This window comes from Candoia aspera, chromosome 14 (genome assembly GCF_035149785.1).
Source record: "Candoia aspera isolate rCanAsp1 chromosome 14, rCanAsp1.hap2, whole genome shotgun sequence".
In the NCBI taxonomy this organism is placed as follows: domain Eukaryota; kingdom Metazoa; phylum Chordata; class Lepidosauria; order Squamata; family Boidae; genus Candoia; species Candoia aspera.
Genome location: NC_086166.1, coordinates 12,427,465 through 12,443,309, shown reverse-complemented (window position 1 = coordinate 12,443,309; position 15,845 = coordinate 12,427,465). Strand labels below are relative to the sequence as shown.

At 41.2% G+C, this 15,845-nt stretch overlaps 1 protein-coding gene across 1 annotated transcript in view; it reads right to left on the bottom strand.

Moving 5' to 3' along the window:
- The window catches only part of SEC14L5 (SEC14 like lipid binding 5), a 34,609-nt gene extending 28,050 nt beyond the window's left edge, over positions 1-6,559 (bottom strand). The window contains exon 1 of the mRNA XM_063314649.1: positions 6,497-6,559. Within this exon, the coding sequence (XP_063170719.1) occupies positions 6,497-6,559 (63 nt within the window). The remainder of the gene's footprint in view (positions 1-6,496) is intronic.
- Positions 6,560-15,845: the final 9,286 nt, after the last annotated feature.

Below are 15,845 nucleotides of genomic sequence, written 5' to 3'. Positions count from 1 at the left end.
AAAAAAAATTAAACAGTCCCTCCTCTCTGTTCAAGATTGTCCCTTTCTATGGCTCCTTCTCATTAAAAAAGTTAGTAGAAAGTTTCCCACAACCACAAATAATCCTACGTCACAGCTGCTTTTCTATAAACTAATGTTAACCTCTATGTCAAAACGACATAAAAATATATCCAACTGATCCTCTTGACTCCTAACAAACAGTAACAAAAAAAGTAAATATTCTATCTGGAAACAGACTGGCACACCAACCAACACAAAGCCGCCGTTCCTTCCTTCTTCCTCTTATTCTGAATCATTAAAAACTCACCAGTTAGCATTTTTTCACATTCTGGATTCTCACGATCAGGAAAAATGCCTCCTTCTTGATAAATCCCCTCCCTTCAGAGATGTGTCTTAATTATATCTTGAACAATTAATAAGAATAGAATAGAATAGAATAGAATAGAATAGAATGGAATGGAATGGAATGGAATGGAATGGAATGGAATGGAATGGAATGGAATGGAATGGAATGGAATGGAATAGAATAGAATAGAATAGAATACTTTATTGGCCAAGTATGATTAGACATACAAGGAATTTGACTTCGGTGCAGAAGCTCTCAATATATTTACATAACATCAGAAAATAAATAATAATAAAGTAGTAATGTTATTTACTAAAACTATACAATCAAGAAAGAAAAAAAATAGTAATAATAATAATAATAATAAAAACGACAGTTGCTTTGGTTTACATTGACCAATCTCGGATGCTGCCAAGCTTTGAAAGCAATCGATGTGTCACTCTGTGATTGACAGTTTGGTTTCTGCCCACCAGAGAGTGCAGTAAAATTCAATGAACCAGAACATCTATCAGAACTGGGACTTAGGTCAGACAGGAAGCGTGACCAGATAAGCTAATTCTACTGTATTGTAAGGCTACATTAACAGAATCCTGCAAGTCTGAAAGTACAATTCTTCCACTGTTTCCTTTGGAGCCCAAGAAACTAAGAAGGGTCCCTTCTGAGCCTCTTGCCCCACCCATTATGCAGCTGCAGCCCATGCCCTCTCTTATCTGACCGTTCCCCAGGCAGCATCTCTTCGCCCTGTCTCCCAAGGCCTTTCCCACATACCATTACAGCCAGCAATTTAAGGATGTTATCTGTTATCTCCAAAAGGCCGAACTAGGATATGCAAAACTCTGTTTTGCATGTTTGAAAGATGACGAACGCTGGTTTTTCCCTATGTCATCCTGCATGAGTACACCAGTTCAGTGCAGACTCCACCAAATGCCGCGTGTAAGCGTGCTCAAGGTTCTTGCAACTGCCTGGGCTGACAAGCAGCGACCTCATCTGAACCAGCTTCAGGGGAGAGCAAATTACCATTGCACATGGTGACCCAGCTGTAACGGCTAACCGGAAGGAGATGGTTACGACTGAAAGCAGATTCCAGGAGAAATCACAGTGTTCCTAGGAAGAGCTATAAGCAGGAACAATCCTCAGGGTTTAGCCTTCCAGGTTCTTCATGGGAAAGCTTCAGGCAAGCAGATCTTTGAGTATAGTCTTCCTTAATAGAAAATGCAGTCTGTTTTTAAGCTGTTGCTCTCTCTGTCAGCAGGTGCTCCCCCAAGTCTCATATATTGATATTTTACTTCCAGAACATGTTAAATTAGAAGCTTCCTATATCACTGTAAGAGGACTGGCACAGCTGCAACAGAAGCTGTTAATCCAGCTGTTCAACAAACAGCTGTTTCTGTTTCCTGCAACAACAGAATCAAGTGGGGGGAAGCAAAATTTGCCCCCACATTTTTGCAGTTACAGAATGCCATGGCTTCATATGGAGCTTTTTCACTCTTTATCTGGTCTCATTCCAGCGAAGGCACAAATTTTAGAAGGGAATGAAAAGGAAGAGAAACAGCAACATCAAGAATTTTGCCCTGTCAGCTATAAGCAGAGGTGGCTTCCCAAGTCTTTTGTTTGGGGACAATGACCGCAAACGCCATTGTTTGCTTAGGCAATAGTCAGCACTTAGTAGTCAAATTAAAGTTTCCTAACAACAGAACATGGGCTGTACTGTAAAAGCAAGCACGCAGTACTCCATTTTATCACACAGAGTAACAAAGGAGAAATTCTCTGTTCTCAAATGTAGCAGCCCAGTCTTCCATCATGGCCATGGCAAGAAGACCAAGACATCTGATGAACCACATTCAGCAAGGTCATTGTAATCTTCTGAAGACACTCACTCAAGAACCCTTTTTTCTCTTCCTATCTTTGGTTAGTCTTAGGATTGCTCCCCAAGGACATTTTTCCCCAAAGAAGTCCATCTACAGGATAATTCCCCAAAAACAATTCACTAAGGGGGAAGAAATGATATCACAATCAACAAGGCACAATGCATCGGTAAGATCAACCTAATTACACAAATGCAATTGCTGGAGTTATTGATTTGTTTCTGACCTAGGCCATACCACTGCAGCGGCAAGGAAAATAAGGAATCCCAGTTAATAATCCAAGTTAGACTTTATTATAGCTCCTTATACAGATGGTAAAAGTACAAGCAACAGTAGATAACAGAAACCAGAATCTGTCATGTTCATTGCAGATGTTTGCAGAACTGTCTAAGAATGTGGCAAGTACCAGGGTCACTGGGAGCAAGTCTGTCATTTCATAAGCTACTCACAGCCTTGCCTGCCCGATATTGTTCTTTTTCAGAAATCTGTAAAAATCAGTTGTGGCTCTCTGATTACCACAAAGGAATTCCAGCTGCTAAGAAATCACAGAAGGGGAACATACCCTAATACAGGTAGTCCTCGACTTACGGCCATTCGTTTAGCAACTGTTTGAAGTTATAATAGCGTTGAAATGGATCTTCCCATAGGATGGATTGGTACAATGTTTGTATAAACAGTGAAATAAAGATGGGGGTCTAATCCTGTACATTTATCAAACCAGGTTCTCACAGAAGAATGCAATGTTTGCAAATTAAAATGGTCCTGAAAAGCATCCCATTTAAGTGTAGTTTCTGTTTACAAAGATGTCAACAGATATATGCTAATTCATCTGGCAATGAATATACCATCTCAATTATTTAAGAAGTATTCTCTTGAGTAACAGTGCTGAATTGTACTTCACTGTAGTCAATGCAGATTTTTATTTGCAGTACATTTTAATTGTAAAACGTTACAATTTCCCCCCCCAAAAAACTGGCTTCACTCCTTTACCAATCGATGATCCAACTGAGGTCACTTTGAATGAAATGCAACCAAATCATGATCTGCTGTCTAGTAATCAAGGTTCTGTAAGCACACTCCAATCTTCCACAGGAACTTACTAATGAAATGACTTCTCTCAGTATATCAAAACCTCATTTCATTATGAACAGAAGCTGTGTGTCTCTCTAGAGGTTTTGCGCCATCAAAGAGAGGAATCGCAACGTGGGATCGTCAAACGGCAAAAACGGTGGCGGAAGCTGTTAATATTATATGAACCTCTCAAAGAATCTGAATAGAAACCCACAAGGGAGTCCTGAGTGAATCCCCACTGACCTTTCATAGCCACTTCCTCTGAAAGCAGAAGGCGCATTCAAAGCTATGTCTATTGGTTTGCACAGGCCTTATGCAAAGCTCTTATAGCCTTTCAAGAACTGGCATCAACCATCAGTCTAGGACAAGGTTTCTCAGCCTTAGCCACTTTAAGATGCCATGATTACTAGGCATGCTGGCTGGGGAATTCTGGGAGTTGAAGTCCACGCATCTTAAAGTGGCTAAGTTTGAGAAACACTGGCCTAGGACATGGCCAAAAATGACTCGATTCCCATTCCAAATGAGAAAAAAATGCAAGGAGCCAGGCTCTCAGAATAAATGCTCTTCCTCTGTTCATAGGCTAAATTTCTGGAGACAAAGGCACTCTGCACATGCTCGGAGCTAATTCATATGCTCTAGAAGTGTCTTGCTTTAAGCAACTTCCTTAAAGCAAGCAACTTCCTTAGAGTAGCCTGTTTACTACTGCAAGAGATATAATCAAGTTTCATTTTGGCAGCATTTCCCCTTCTCACAAGCATATGTTTATAGCCTCACCAGCTTCGGGAGACTACAAATATTCCTAGAAGCACTTTGATTCACACTCAGCATATTTAAATGCCGTTGGATTAAAAATGTAGCTTAGAAACCAGAAAGCACCAGCAACTCTTCTCTTCTGCCAGAGCCCATCAGGCACACATTTTGCTTCTTCGTTCCCTCTTCCTGAAACTGTAAAGTTGTACAGTACAAGTAAAGATAGCTGAATGTTCCTGGGCCATCTGTAAAACGCTGACACATGTGTAAAAACCTTCACCGCCAGAGCACGGAAATTCTACACAGTTGAGAAGCTTTCCAGAATCTTCTGCAACGAAAATTGAACCGTGAGATCTGCTAAGACACGTACAGCGACTTTCTCTAGAGGCAGCCTTTCTAAATCACAGTTTACTGTCAAGCGGCCAACATCAGCCGCTCCAAAAATGTAAACATAATAAAACTGAAAGACACAGGGGTATTATTGGGTTAGTAAACCAGTACCCCCTTTTTGAACGTTGTCTGCATTCTGCAAAAAGAAGACAGTGTTGGCACTATGATGGAAGAAGTTTAATACATTTCTCCACTTTCAATGCAAAGACACTTGTAATCCCAAGTGCCAAACCTGTTCCTCAGAAAACAGATTTATTTCAGTGTTCATTTGCTTCTCTCTCTCGTTCTTTCGCAGAAGTCTTGTTTGCAGGGAGGGTCTACGGAGCCAGTTCTACAAAAACTGGTCCTCAGTGCCAGAAGTTGTGAGTCATGACATGCAAGTGGTGAAAAGGCGTCTGTCCCTTGCCCCAGATGCTGTGATGTAAATTTATGTATTTATTTAAATCTATAGGCCACCTGACTCCCAACCATTCCTGGGCAGTTCACAAATAAAAAGATGAAAGCCAGGAAAAACATACAGGTAGTCCTCGCTTAATGACCACAATTGGGACTGGAATTTCGGTTGCTAAGCAAAGCATCATTAAGCAAATCCGACCCAATGTTACAACGTTTTCTGTGGTGGTCGTTAAACAAATCACCATGGGTGTTAAGCAAGGCACATGGTCGTTAAGCAAATCATGTAGTTCCCCATTGATTTTGCTTGCCAGAAGCCGGCCAGGAAGGTAAAAAATGGTGATCACGTGGCCACGGGATGCTGCAATGGTCATAAATGCAAACCGGTTGCCAAGTGACCGCGGGAGCACTGCAATGATCATAAGCATGAGGACCAGTCATAAGTTGGTTTTTTCAGCACCACTGTAAGTCTGAACCATCAATAAATGAATGGTTGTTAAGTGAGGACTACCTGTATAATAATGAACAAAAATGAAGAATAAAAGATGGCAAGGATGATGACCCTACTCAGTCAAAAGGGGGCTTCACTCACCCTCATCAAAAGCCTAAAAATCAGAAAAAACTGTTGAAGCGATTAGATGAAATGCCCAGGTCACTTCTCTCTCTCTCTGCCTTGTCCAAATCACATCACATCAAATCACATCAAATCAATCTTTATTATGGCCTTAGACCAGCATAGCCATAACTTTGCCTTCCTCTGATCCAGGAGTGAGCCAGCCTTAAATCATGCTCAGCTATACTAATGATAAGAGAACTTCTTCCCCTTATTTTCTAGTACCATCCAAGGACAGCCTCAAGGTGGGTGAAATCTGTTAAGTTTTGTCACTCTTTACCAAAGAGTGACATCAGGAGACTGAAAGTGGCTTGGAACAGAGTCAGTGGAGACAAGATAGGGACTGGGAATCAGGACAGCAAATTTCATGCCAGTATAGTTTTCAGCCAGATGGTGCAGAGCACTTTAGATCAGCAGTTGGAAACGGCTCTTAGCTAACGTTTTCTCAAAGGGATTGTCAAGGTCCAATTCTCGAGTGCGTTTTAGGGAAGACAGGATTGTCCAGAGCGTTTTTTTGGTGGCACAAGCATGATGCCAAGTCTGGAGGAAGATATGATGGGGAAGAAAAGGGGCAGTGAATGACTCATTCTAATATAATTGAGACATTTTAAAGAAAGATGCTCTTCTAGGTACTATCAGATGGCTGGATGCTGCCCTCCAACAGGGCTTAAAATTTAGAAAAGAGACATGCAGCAAAATTCAAAAGGTATAATTTTCACAGGATTCTAACCTAAACCAAGAGTTCATTCCCTTTTTTTTTTTACACATTGGCCACAAATAAGTTTGGCACTGATTTGCAGAGCAATTAAAAGTTAGAAAGCAGATCACTGAAGTACAGCACATCATGGGAATAGTTTCAATTTCAAGGAGTTTCAATTTCAAGTCAACCCTGTTAAGTGCAGCAAAAGCCTCAGAAACAAAACTTCTAAAACTTAACAGAGAAACCTTAAAAAAAGGAATATAAGAGGCATAAACATCCAAGCCTGAATGGATGCTACAAAAAACAGGCTTCTGAAGAATTTTTGGTCCAACCAAAAAGCTAAGGAAAGAGAAGAACGTTCCACTTACCGCCATCACAAGCTCAAAAGGGTACTTGTAGACTCTAACAGGGGACTGATATTTTTGCACCATTTTTACTTCACACCTACAAATGAGCAAGAAAAGCAGTTGGTTAGATCCTCCGCTCTCAGCGTCAGGCAATCAAGCAATAACACCTTGGTTGTTACGATGGACCTTCTCTTGGGAGTTAAAACAGGAGAGACCGGAAGCAGAAGATCATTTGAGAAAAGTTGGAAGTCTAATATGGATGCCCAAGAAATGGAAGCAAATTAATCCTCATGGACCAAAGGCTATGCCCCTTTCCTTTTCTTTAGTCTGATGTCACCATGTCACCACTCTGAGATGAATACTTAGGTTTTAAAGGCTGCTACGCCAACCCTTACAAGCTGTAACCAATTCATTCTCCATTCATCTGATTTTTAGCAACAGAAAAAAAAAATCCAAGTGGAAAGATGGCACACTTCACAAAACGTTCTGGGTACACAGTTGAGAAAATTACACTGTTCTGACAAGTGACTCAACACCAACTGGTTACCTTACAATGAACAAGGGGAGCCTATGCGATTTGAACACCATCTCTGCAGCTTTCAGCACCACTGGAATTTCCCATCTCTGCCCCCATATCCATTGTTTTTAACCCGCACACGCATGTCAGTCCAAGAATCCAGAGAAATAATGAAGCCACTCTTATAAGAAGCTGGCTAAATTGCTTTCTGCATGCCCAGTAGGAGACGCCGCCTCCACTACTGGTACTAAATGCTCCTGAATGTCACAAGCCCAGAATGGCTTCTCAGCTTAGTTTTTCTTATCGCCTGGTATGAAGAAGGGACAGATTTCACAAATACAGACATCCTCCAAGCACCGAAGCAACCGGGGGACAAAAAAAAAAGAAATTAAAGAGAGTTGCAGTTAAAGGTGGTACACAAAGGACACGTAAGTCACCTGTGCCCACCTTTAGGAAGCTTTTTAGCTAAAAGTTATTAGATGCCCTTAAGAAAGGCAGTTGCTACTCAAAGTTTCTGCAGAAAGGGAAAGAAGAATGTACCTGAAATGTAGGGTTGGCTTGCATCAGTCCATAAAAGTTCAGTCCACTAAGCAGCCAACAGAGAAATGCCAAGTCCTGGATAAAAGTTATCGCTCGCTGGTGCTACATTGATAAGTCCGTCTAAAGGGAAAAGCAGATAAAGCAAGTGTTGGCCAATGCTAGAGACTGAATCGAGATGCAGAAGCTATGTTGGAGTTATGTAACAGACACTTGAAACTACAAGGAGGATGGAACAGCTGATGATGTAAAGCTGGAACAGAGATCTTGGAATGTTCAGGAGCTATGCACGGGTGAGACAGCCCAAGAACGTTACCACTAAATCCAATTTAATGTGGGGTTCTTCTTGATGACCAGCCATTTAGAAATTTAAAATCCATCCTACTTTCAGTGGAAAGTCTAGTCCTTTTATTTCTCTCTCTCTCTCTTTCTATATATATATATATATATATATATATTTGAATTTTATTAAGTTTAAAGCAAAGATAAAAACTACAAACAGCAAAAAACTACAAAAAAACTACAAAAAAGAAAAAAAGTAGAAAAACATCAAAATGAAAAAAGATTTATTTAGGAAATTATAAGATGACTTCCGACTTTCAACAAGAATATACAGCAATTTCCATAATTAATCCCTTACTCTAAATCTAACCAAGATCATATTATGTCTATAAATCATTCCGTAGACACACTATAAAAATCACTAAAGACAATTGCTCCTTTCCCGTATATATAAAGAAAAATAAATAAATATATAGACCTCTAAATCAACTCCCCCCCACCAAAGGAACCCATTTATTTAAATATTTCCTTCCTACCACTATTCTATGTATTTCTGGCCACTATAATAAAAATCAAATTATAAAAACATTTAAATTATCTACTTTTGTACTTAATAGTGCTATAGCAAACTTAATCCTATTATACCTAAAACCAAACACTTATATCTTATAAATCTTAAATAATCACGCAAACTTTAAATCATTAAAGAAAAATGGAATCATACAAGCCTTAATATCAATCCAAACACATATTCTTAATTTCTTATCCTACATCAAAATTGTGGAAAGTCTAGTCCTGAAGGGAAAAACTTACTCTAGGTATCAACACCTACACTTTTTTCAAAAAATGAGAAAGTTGGTCAACTAATGGCAGGCGTCCTGAACTTTCTGAAATGTACTTAGGACTTCGTTGACATTGTGCAACTTTTTACTTGGTAGGTGTAACAGGTAGGATTTCAGATGGAGAAATCCTTAATTCAGAACAGCCTTCCCTTTTGGCAATTGACAAAGAATTTTAGGGCCTGCTGTAGTTACCCAAAACTTACCAAGAAAAAAAAAATCAGATCTTCAGAACAGTCTCTTTAGGTGACACACCTATCCTATTTTCTCATGGAAGAGAGAGCATGTGGAGTTCTTTGCTCCAATTTCTGCTTTACAGTAAGGTAATTCAGCATAAAATTCAGCTATGATTTTATCAGACTGGTGTAGTGGTTAAGGCACCAGGCTAGAAACCGGGAGACCGGGAGTTCTAGTCCCGCCTTGAGCACAAAGCCAGCTGGGTGTCCTTGGGCCAGTCCCTCTTTCTCAGCCCCCGGAAGGAGGCAATGGCAAACCACTTCTGAAAAACCTGCCAAGAAAACTGCAGGGACATTATTATTATTATTATTATTATTATTACTACTACTACTACTACTGAGGGCCAGTTTTGTGAAGTGGTGAAGGCACCAGGCTAGAAACCAGGAGACCATGAGTTCCAGTCCTGCCTTGGGCATGGAAGCCAGCTGGGTGACCTTGGGCCAGTCTCTCTCTCACAGCCCCAGGAGGGAGACAATGGCAAACTACTTCTGAAAAAACTCGCCAAGAAAACTGCAGGGACTTGTCCAGGCAGTCTCCGAAAATCGGACACGATTGAATGGATTAAAAAAAAAGATTCAAAACCAGCATAAAATCATGGTAAAATCAATCAATAAAAACAGGGGGGGAAACCCAAATGCAATTGGATGGAAACAATAATTCCTAGCTATAGGTCCTTCTATTTTTGGTTGGCATCTATGAAAGCAATAGCTATTCTCATGGATCAGGGAGATCTCTCTTCCAATCTTTGTCTCTCAAGACTCTGACATTATTACGGCCACATATGAAAGATAAACACAGATAGCTTCAAACAGAAATACAGACCTAAACATCTCCGATAAACTTCCAGTACTGCACATGGGACACCCACCGAAAACGGAAGAAAAATGCCTTTTTCTGCCAGAGAAAAATAGAAGAAAAGGAATAATGATCAAGGACTGATCATGAAAGATTGCGGGAAATCTCTACCGTACTTCTAGATGTCCCTAGGCTTAGGGTCTCTTCGACACGACTCTACTTAGAAATGGCAAATGAGGAGGTGCATTGATATAGCTCCTGGCTAGAAAGGGCATTAAATTAGGACTAAATAATTGCTATTTAAAACAAAAGCAAGCTTGAACTTACTTAAAAGAAAATGTTGAGGAAAGATTCTGATCCAGTATGTTGGTTCCTCTCCTTCCCTACAGCTTACGACTAAGTCATCCATTATCTCCGTATCTCTGAAAGCAAGCCAATTCTTTCCCCACCCACACTCTGCCCCTTCCTGAGCCTTGCTCCTATGCATTTATGCAAGCTTTTATGATTCTTTCATCCCAGCAATGAATGGATCCATTTAGTCTTCCCAGTGAGAGCTTCTGAAATAGGGCTGATGTGGTTCCCAGCCTTTACATCACCGTGCAAATTGTTTAGCCTACGCAACATAATTGATGCCTGACAAATGGAGGTATCCAGCAGAAGGTCCTAATCAAAGCCGTCCGGACAAGCAAAGTAGCTGCACCTCTTCCAAGCTAATCCAGCTGTTTAGGCTTCCAAAAGCTTAGGGTATATTTACATTCTCATCACATACCTAAAAATGCATTCTCAAGACTTCCTCCCTGTCTCCCTTGAAAAGCTTTTTTGAGATTGCTGAGCGGAGAGGTAGTTTAGTAGTTGCCAAGAATTATCTTAACCTTCTGGGTCTGATTGGAAAACAATAGCAAGGAAAAATGTTTGGTGCATCCTAAAGAATCACCTACTTATTTTGAGAAGCTTTTTTGCCCTAAAGTCTGCTTGACTGAATTCCTTCAGAGTCAGTCAGTGGCAGATGGCATCTCCGCACACATGTGGATACACACATGTACATATCAATGCATGGAGAAAAGTCTGGTCAACACCGGGCACAAATGGATGTATCATGCAAGAATAATCCAGGAGAATTCTGTATCTCTGTGAGAATATAGCCGATGTAAAAGTCTTACTGGACTGGATCAGATGCCTATCTCATTTAGGCAGCTTTCCCATGAGAAGAATGGAAGTTCAACACTTCACGCTCTCTGCAGTTAGAATTCATGTTCTCTGCAATTAGAATGAGAAAGTTCAACACTTCTTGTTCTTTGCAGTTATAATTTAGCTGCAAACTCAAGATTTGCAACTACATGGCACAGACTACTGTACTTGCATGACCATCAGTCTTCAAATATCTTTGGTCGCCCCACTAGAGCTGGTGGGGTGGGCATGCTCCAAGTCTTGTCCATTAGACAGGGTCATCTCACAGGACCCAGTAGCTGGGTCTTCTGTATCATAGCACCTGCCTTGTGGACAACATACCTCCAGAGACCTGGATGGTCCCAGCCCTGTTGGCCTTTCATAAGGCATCAAAGACCTGGATGTTCTGGCATTTGGGAAGAAGGTTAAGCAAGGTTGCTTGGTTTCATTTTTGCCTTATTAATTGGAAGTGGAATGATTTTTCATCCCAGGGCATGTATTGTATTATTGTTTCTGAATGTTTATTTTTCAAATTTTATTATTGTTTTTATAATTGTTAACCCTATGTTGTCTAGAGTCACTCTAGTAAAGCCTTTCTCAACTTTTTGACCCTGGAGGAACCCTTGAAATATTCTTCAGGCCTGGGGGAACAATTCAGGCTCAAAGGTAGGCCAGAAGTCACAAAATTATGATATTCGTTTCATGGGTAGGCCTGTATTACAGGCATTCACAGTGTTCTTAAACCAAAAATAAAGAATGAAACTTACCTCTTCAATGTGAAGTTGCCTGAATTTGAAATAATTTTCTAAATAAATCTTGATCTCCCAGGGAACCCCTAGGGACCTCTAACGGAACCTAGGGTGCCACGGAACCCTGGTTGAGAAACCCTGCTCTAGTGAGATGAGCAGCTATATAAATTGTTTAATTTAATTTTTAATTTTTTTGTATGCGTGCTTTTGAGTCACTCTTGACTCCTGGCGACTACCTGAACTAATCCCTGCAGTTTTCCTAGCAAGGTTTTTCAGAAGTAGTTTGCCATTGCCTGCTTCCTAGGGCTGAGAAAGAGTGACTGGCTCAAAGTCACCCAGCTGGTTTCACGCCTAAGGCAGGACTAGAACTCACAATCTCCTGGTTTCTAGCCTAGTGCCTCAACACTACACTAAACTGGCTCTCAAACAGTTACAACTTACAATACTTATAATATTTACTTAATAACACTCTCTACATCAAACTGGCTCTTACTTTAAATAAATGATAAACCAATAAAGCAATCATGGCCCAGAGCAGCCATTCATAGCAAAGAGATGGAATTCTACTGCCGTTGTGATAAAAGCTCTACGCTTTTCTCTCCTATATATTTCTACGCCAAACCACCCTAGGAATGAACTCCTTGCATTTTTATTTTATTTATTTTATTTATTTGTAAATTTATTCACCGCCCATCTCCACCTCATGGGGGACTCTTTCATGACCATGACCCGCCAGGGCTTAAATAACAACTTCTTTGAACTCTGCATGAAATATATTCACTTGGGGCTAATGGCATGATTCCACACCATGGAGATAAACAGGTTAGCCTTTCAGATGCCACAGAGCTACTGTTTTGGTTGCAACTGACTTCAGTGTTTCTTCTTGAGTCTGGAAATTGCTTTACGCTTGGGTTTCAAAACATCTTGCTTTTTAGTGTCTCATCTGCCTTTGGGGAGCCCTGTTGAAGCCAACTGCCTGATAGGACTTGCATATATTTTACGGTACCTGGTTCATTATAGAAGCATTAACAGAATATGTCACTTAATTATTACTTTCCTAGCCCCCATCATCAGGCAGGCTCTATATGTTGAATAAAGGAAATGCCTTCCCGTTCAATATTTATGGACCCGTCACTCGTAGCTCTATTAATTATGTATTTCATGTGTCTCCCGCTCAGCTGAACAAGTCCAGATGCAAAGCTCAGACATTGATGGGTAAGCCATCATTTTCTAATCTACTGTAAGGGAAGATATACTTGGGTAAAGACGGTGGAACTCTATATGAAGTCTATAAAAGGAATCTCACCTTGAACAAAATCTGGACATCTGCAAACAGCTGATATTAAATCTAGTGCTGAAATGGACAGGCGGACACGGAATGACTGTGTGAAGGAGCACTAAAGCTTCAGTCTCACTGAGAACACTGAAAGACTGCCGTTACAAATTGCTGCTAAATTGGCTGAGCTATCTCAAGCAAGGAAATGTCCCTTCCAGAAGATCAAAACCAGTTGCATTTCTAGTACAGGGCGTTTTGGTCCTCACAAAGCTGAAGGCTACCTTCTTCCTTCTCCTCTGCTTTCTAACAAACACAGAACGCAACACAGTGAGAAACGCTCAAGCCATCAGCTCCTTTGCTGCATTTTAACTTGTTTTACTTATATAATTCCAATTTGTAATTTCAGTTCTGCACCACAATGAGAAACACTCAAGCTAACAGCTCCTTCACTGCATTTTAACTTATTCAGCACCTCCTTGCATGCAGATTCTTACAACATGCCACAGTGGCATGTTATAACAATCCAACTGAGATGGGAAGCTAAACTAATCTTTGGACCAGCTTTGCCTCCTGCCTTGAAAAAACAGTGAGTCAAACATGGTGTACTGTTGATAGTGACTTACTCTGCAGGTTGTTTTCTGAAGGCAACATTTGTGATAGCAGAAATAAGATGCCAAAGGTAAGAGCAGGTTGTGAGCAAACACACTCTAAACTATTGTTAGGAAAGGCAATCTAAAGTAGACCAGTGTTTCTCAACCGTGGCAACTTTAAGATACGTGGACTTCAACTCCCGGAATTTCTCAGCCAGCAAGACTGAGAAACACTGCTTTAGATAATGCATGAACAAGCAAGTGTGTTGATGTATACTGTTCAATTGCTCTGACAGAGGGAACAGCTAAGCCAATCAGGAACCCATCAGCAGTTTTATTGCACCCCAACCAGGATCTCTGACTCCCTGGTCTCCTAACATGGCTTCCAAGCAGGCTCACTTCAACCTCGATAAGCAACAAGAATTAACTGGACTGTTTCGAAATAGGCTGCATAAAAGAACTCTTTTCTTTTCTTTTGAAGAGCACAGAAGAGTTAATTTGCCACACGGCGCCTGTCTCAAACTACTTTTATACTGCAGCAGCTATAGCTATTTAAAGCAAGCAGGTTTATGAAAACTAAATCTTGAACCTGGATTGGATGTATCTCTTACCCTAGTTGCAAGCCTCATCACTTAATTGCAGAGTAATTTTCTGCTTCCAACTACCAATAATGACACAAAGAAATACATGCCACTTCCCAGCATTAACTCTCTCCTGTGAAACACAGATATCTGATTCAAGCAAGAAGAAGATATTCTTGAACTGGCTTGGCTTATACTGAGACCTTTTCTTGGAAAGCTGCTACCCATCCATGTCCTTTAGAAACATCAAGCTTGAATGGTTAAAAGACAGGCATGGCTTACAGCTGTCTCCTTTCACAGTGGTTTTCTGCTTCCCAGACTAGCCCATAGCTCTGAAACATGGTGGTGGCCTCGCAACCAAGTTTTAAACAGACCTTCTGAAGGTCACCTTCTGAAAGAGATGGATTGATTTGTTGTCTCAGATACCAAGCAGCTTCACAGGGGGGTTTTGAATGAGATTGAAGTGCTGCCCCATTAGCATACACCTACACCACTGAAAGAGGGTGGTAAGAACATGTGAGAATAAGACAAAGGTGGTGGGTGGGTGGGTGAGAATTTCACACGCAGCGAGATATCAACACGGAGGATGACAGTATTCAGAGTACAAATACAGGCAAGAAGGAATTCAGTAAATAAATTATTCAGTGGTTGGGGGCTTCCACCAAGCCTTTCTGCAAAACCACAACCTCTTACTCCAGGAAATCAAGCCAGACTGCTCACTTGGGGGAATGATATTAAAGGCAAAACTGAAGTACTTTGGCCACATAATGAGAAGACAGGACACCCTGGAGAAGGTGCTGATGCTAGGGAGAGTGGAGGGCAAAAGGAAGAGGGGCCAACCAAGGGCAAGGTGGATGGATGATAGAGGTGATGGACTCGTCCCTGGGGGAGCTGGGGGTGTTGACAACCGACAGGAAGCTCTGGCGTGGGCTGGTCCATGAAGTCACGAAGAGTCGGAAGCGACTAAACAAATAAACAACAATGAACTTTCACTCTCACGTGACTTCAGATGGCTTCAGTGACATCATCACCTGACCAAATCTGATTGGCCTGTAATAATTGTAGTTGAATAGCTTTCCTGAGCTGATTCCTAACTGGCTTGGCTCACTTGGGAAGATAACATGGCAGTTGCAAGATACCCAGTCTTGAAGTTTACCCAAGAAGAGCTAAATCAGGAAATCAGAAGACGCTTAATCCTTGGGAGAAGAGCAATGACAAATCTCGATCAAATAGTTAAGAGCAGAGACATCACACTGACAACAAAGGCCCACATAGTTAAAGCAATGGTGTTCCCCATAGTAACATATGGCTGTGAGAGCTGGACCATAAGGAAGGCTGAGAGAAGGAAGATCGATGCTTTGGAACTGTGGTGCTGGAGGAAAATTCTGAGAGTGCCTTGGACTGCAAGAAGATCAAACCAGTCCATCCTCCAGGAAATAAAGCCAGACTGCTCACTTGAGGGGATGATATTAAAGGCAAAACTGAAATACTTTGGCCACATAATGAGAAGACAGGACACCCTGGAGAAGATGCTGATGCTAGGGAGAGTGGAGGGCAAAAGGAAGAGGGGCCGACCAAGGGCAAGGTGGATGGATGATATCCTAGAGGTGACGGACTCGTCCCTGGGGGAGCTGGAGGTGTTGACAACCGACAGGAAGCTCTGGCGTGGGCTGGTCCACGAAGTCACGAAGAGTCAGAAGCGGCTGAACGAATAAACTGTTGGCAGATTGCTGGGAAAGCCTTTAGCCCAGGAGAGATCAGAAAAGTCACACACACCTGGCATATCTATAAAAATAATTT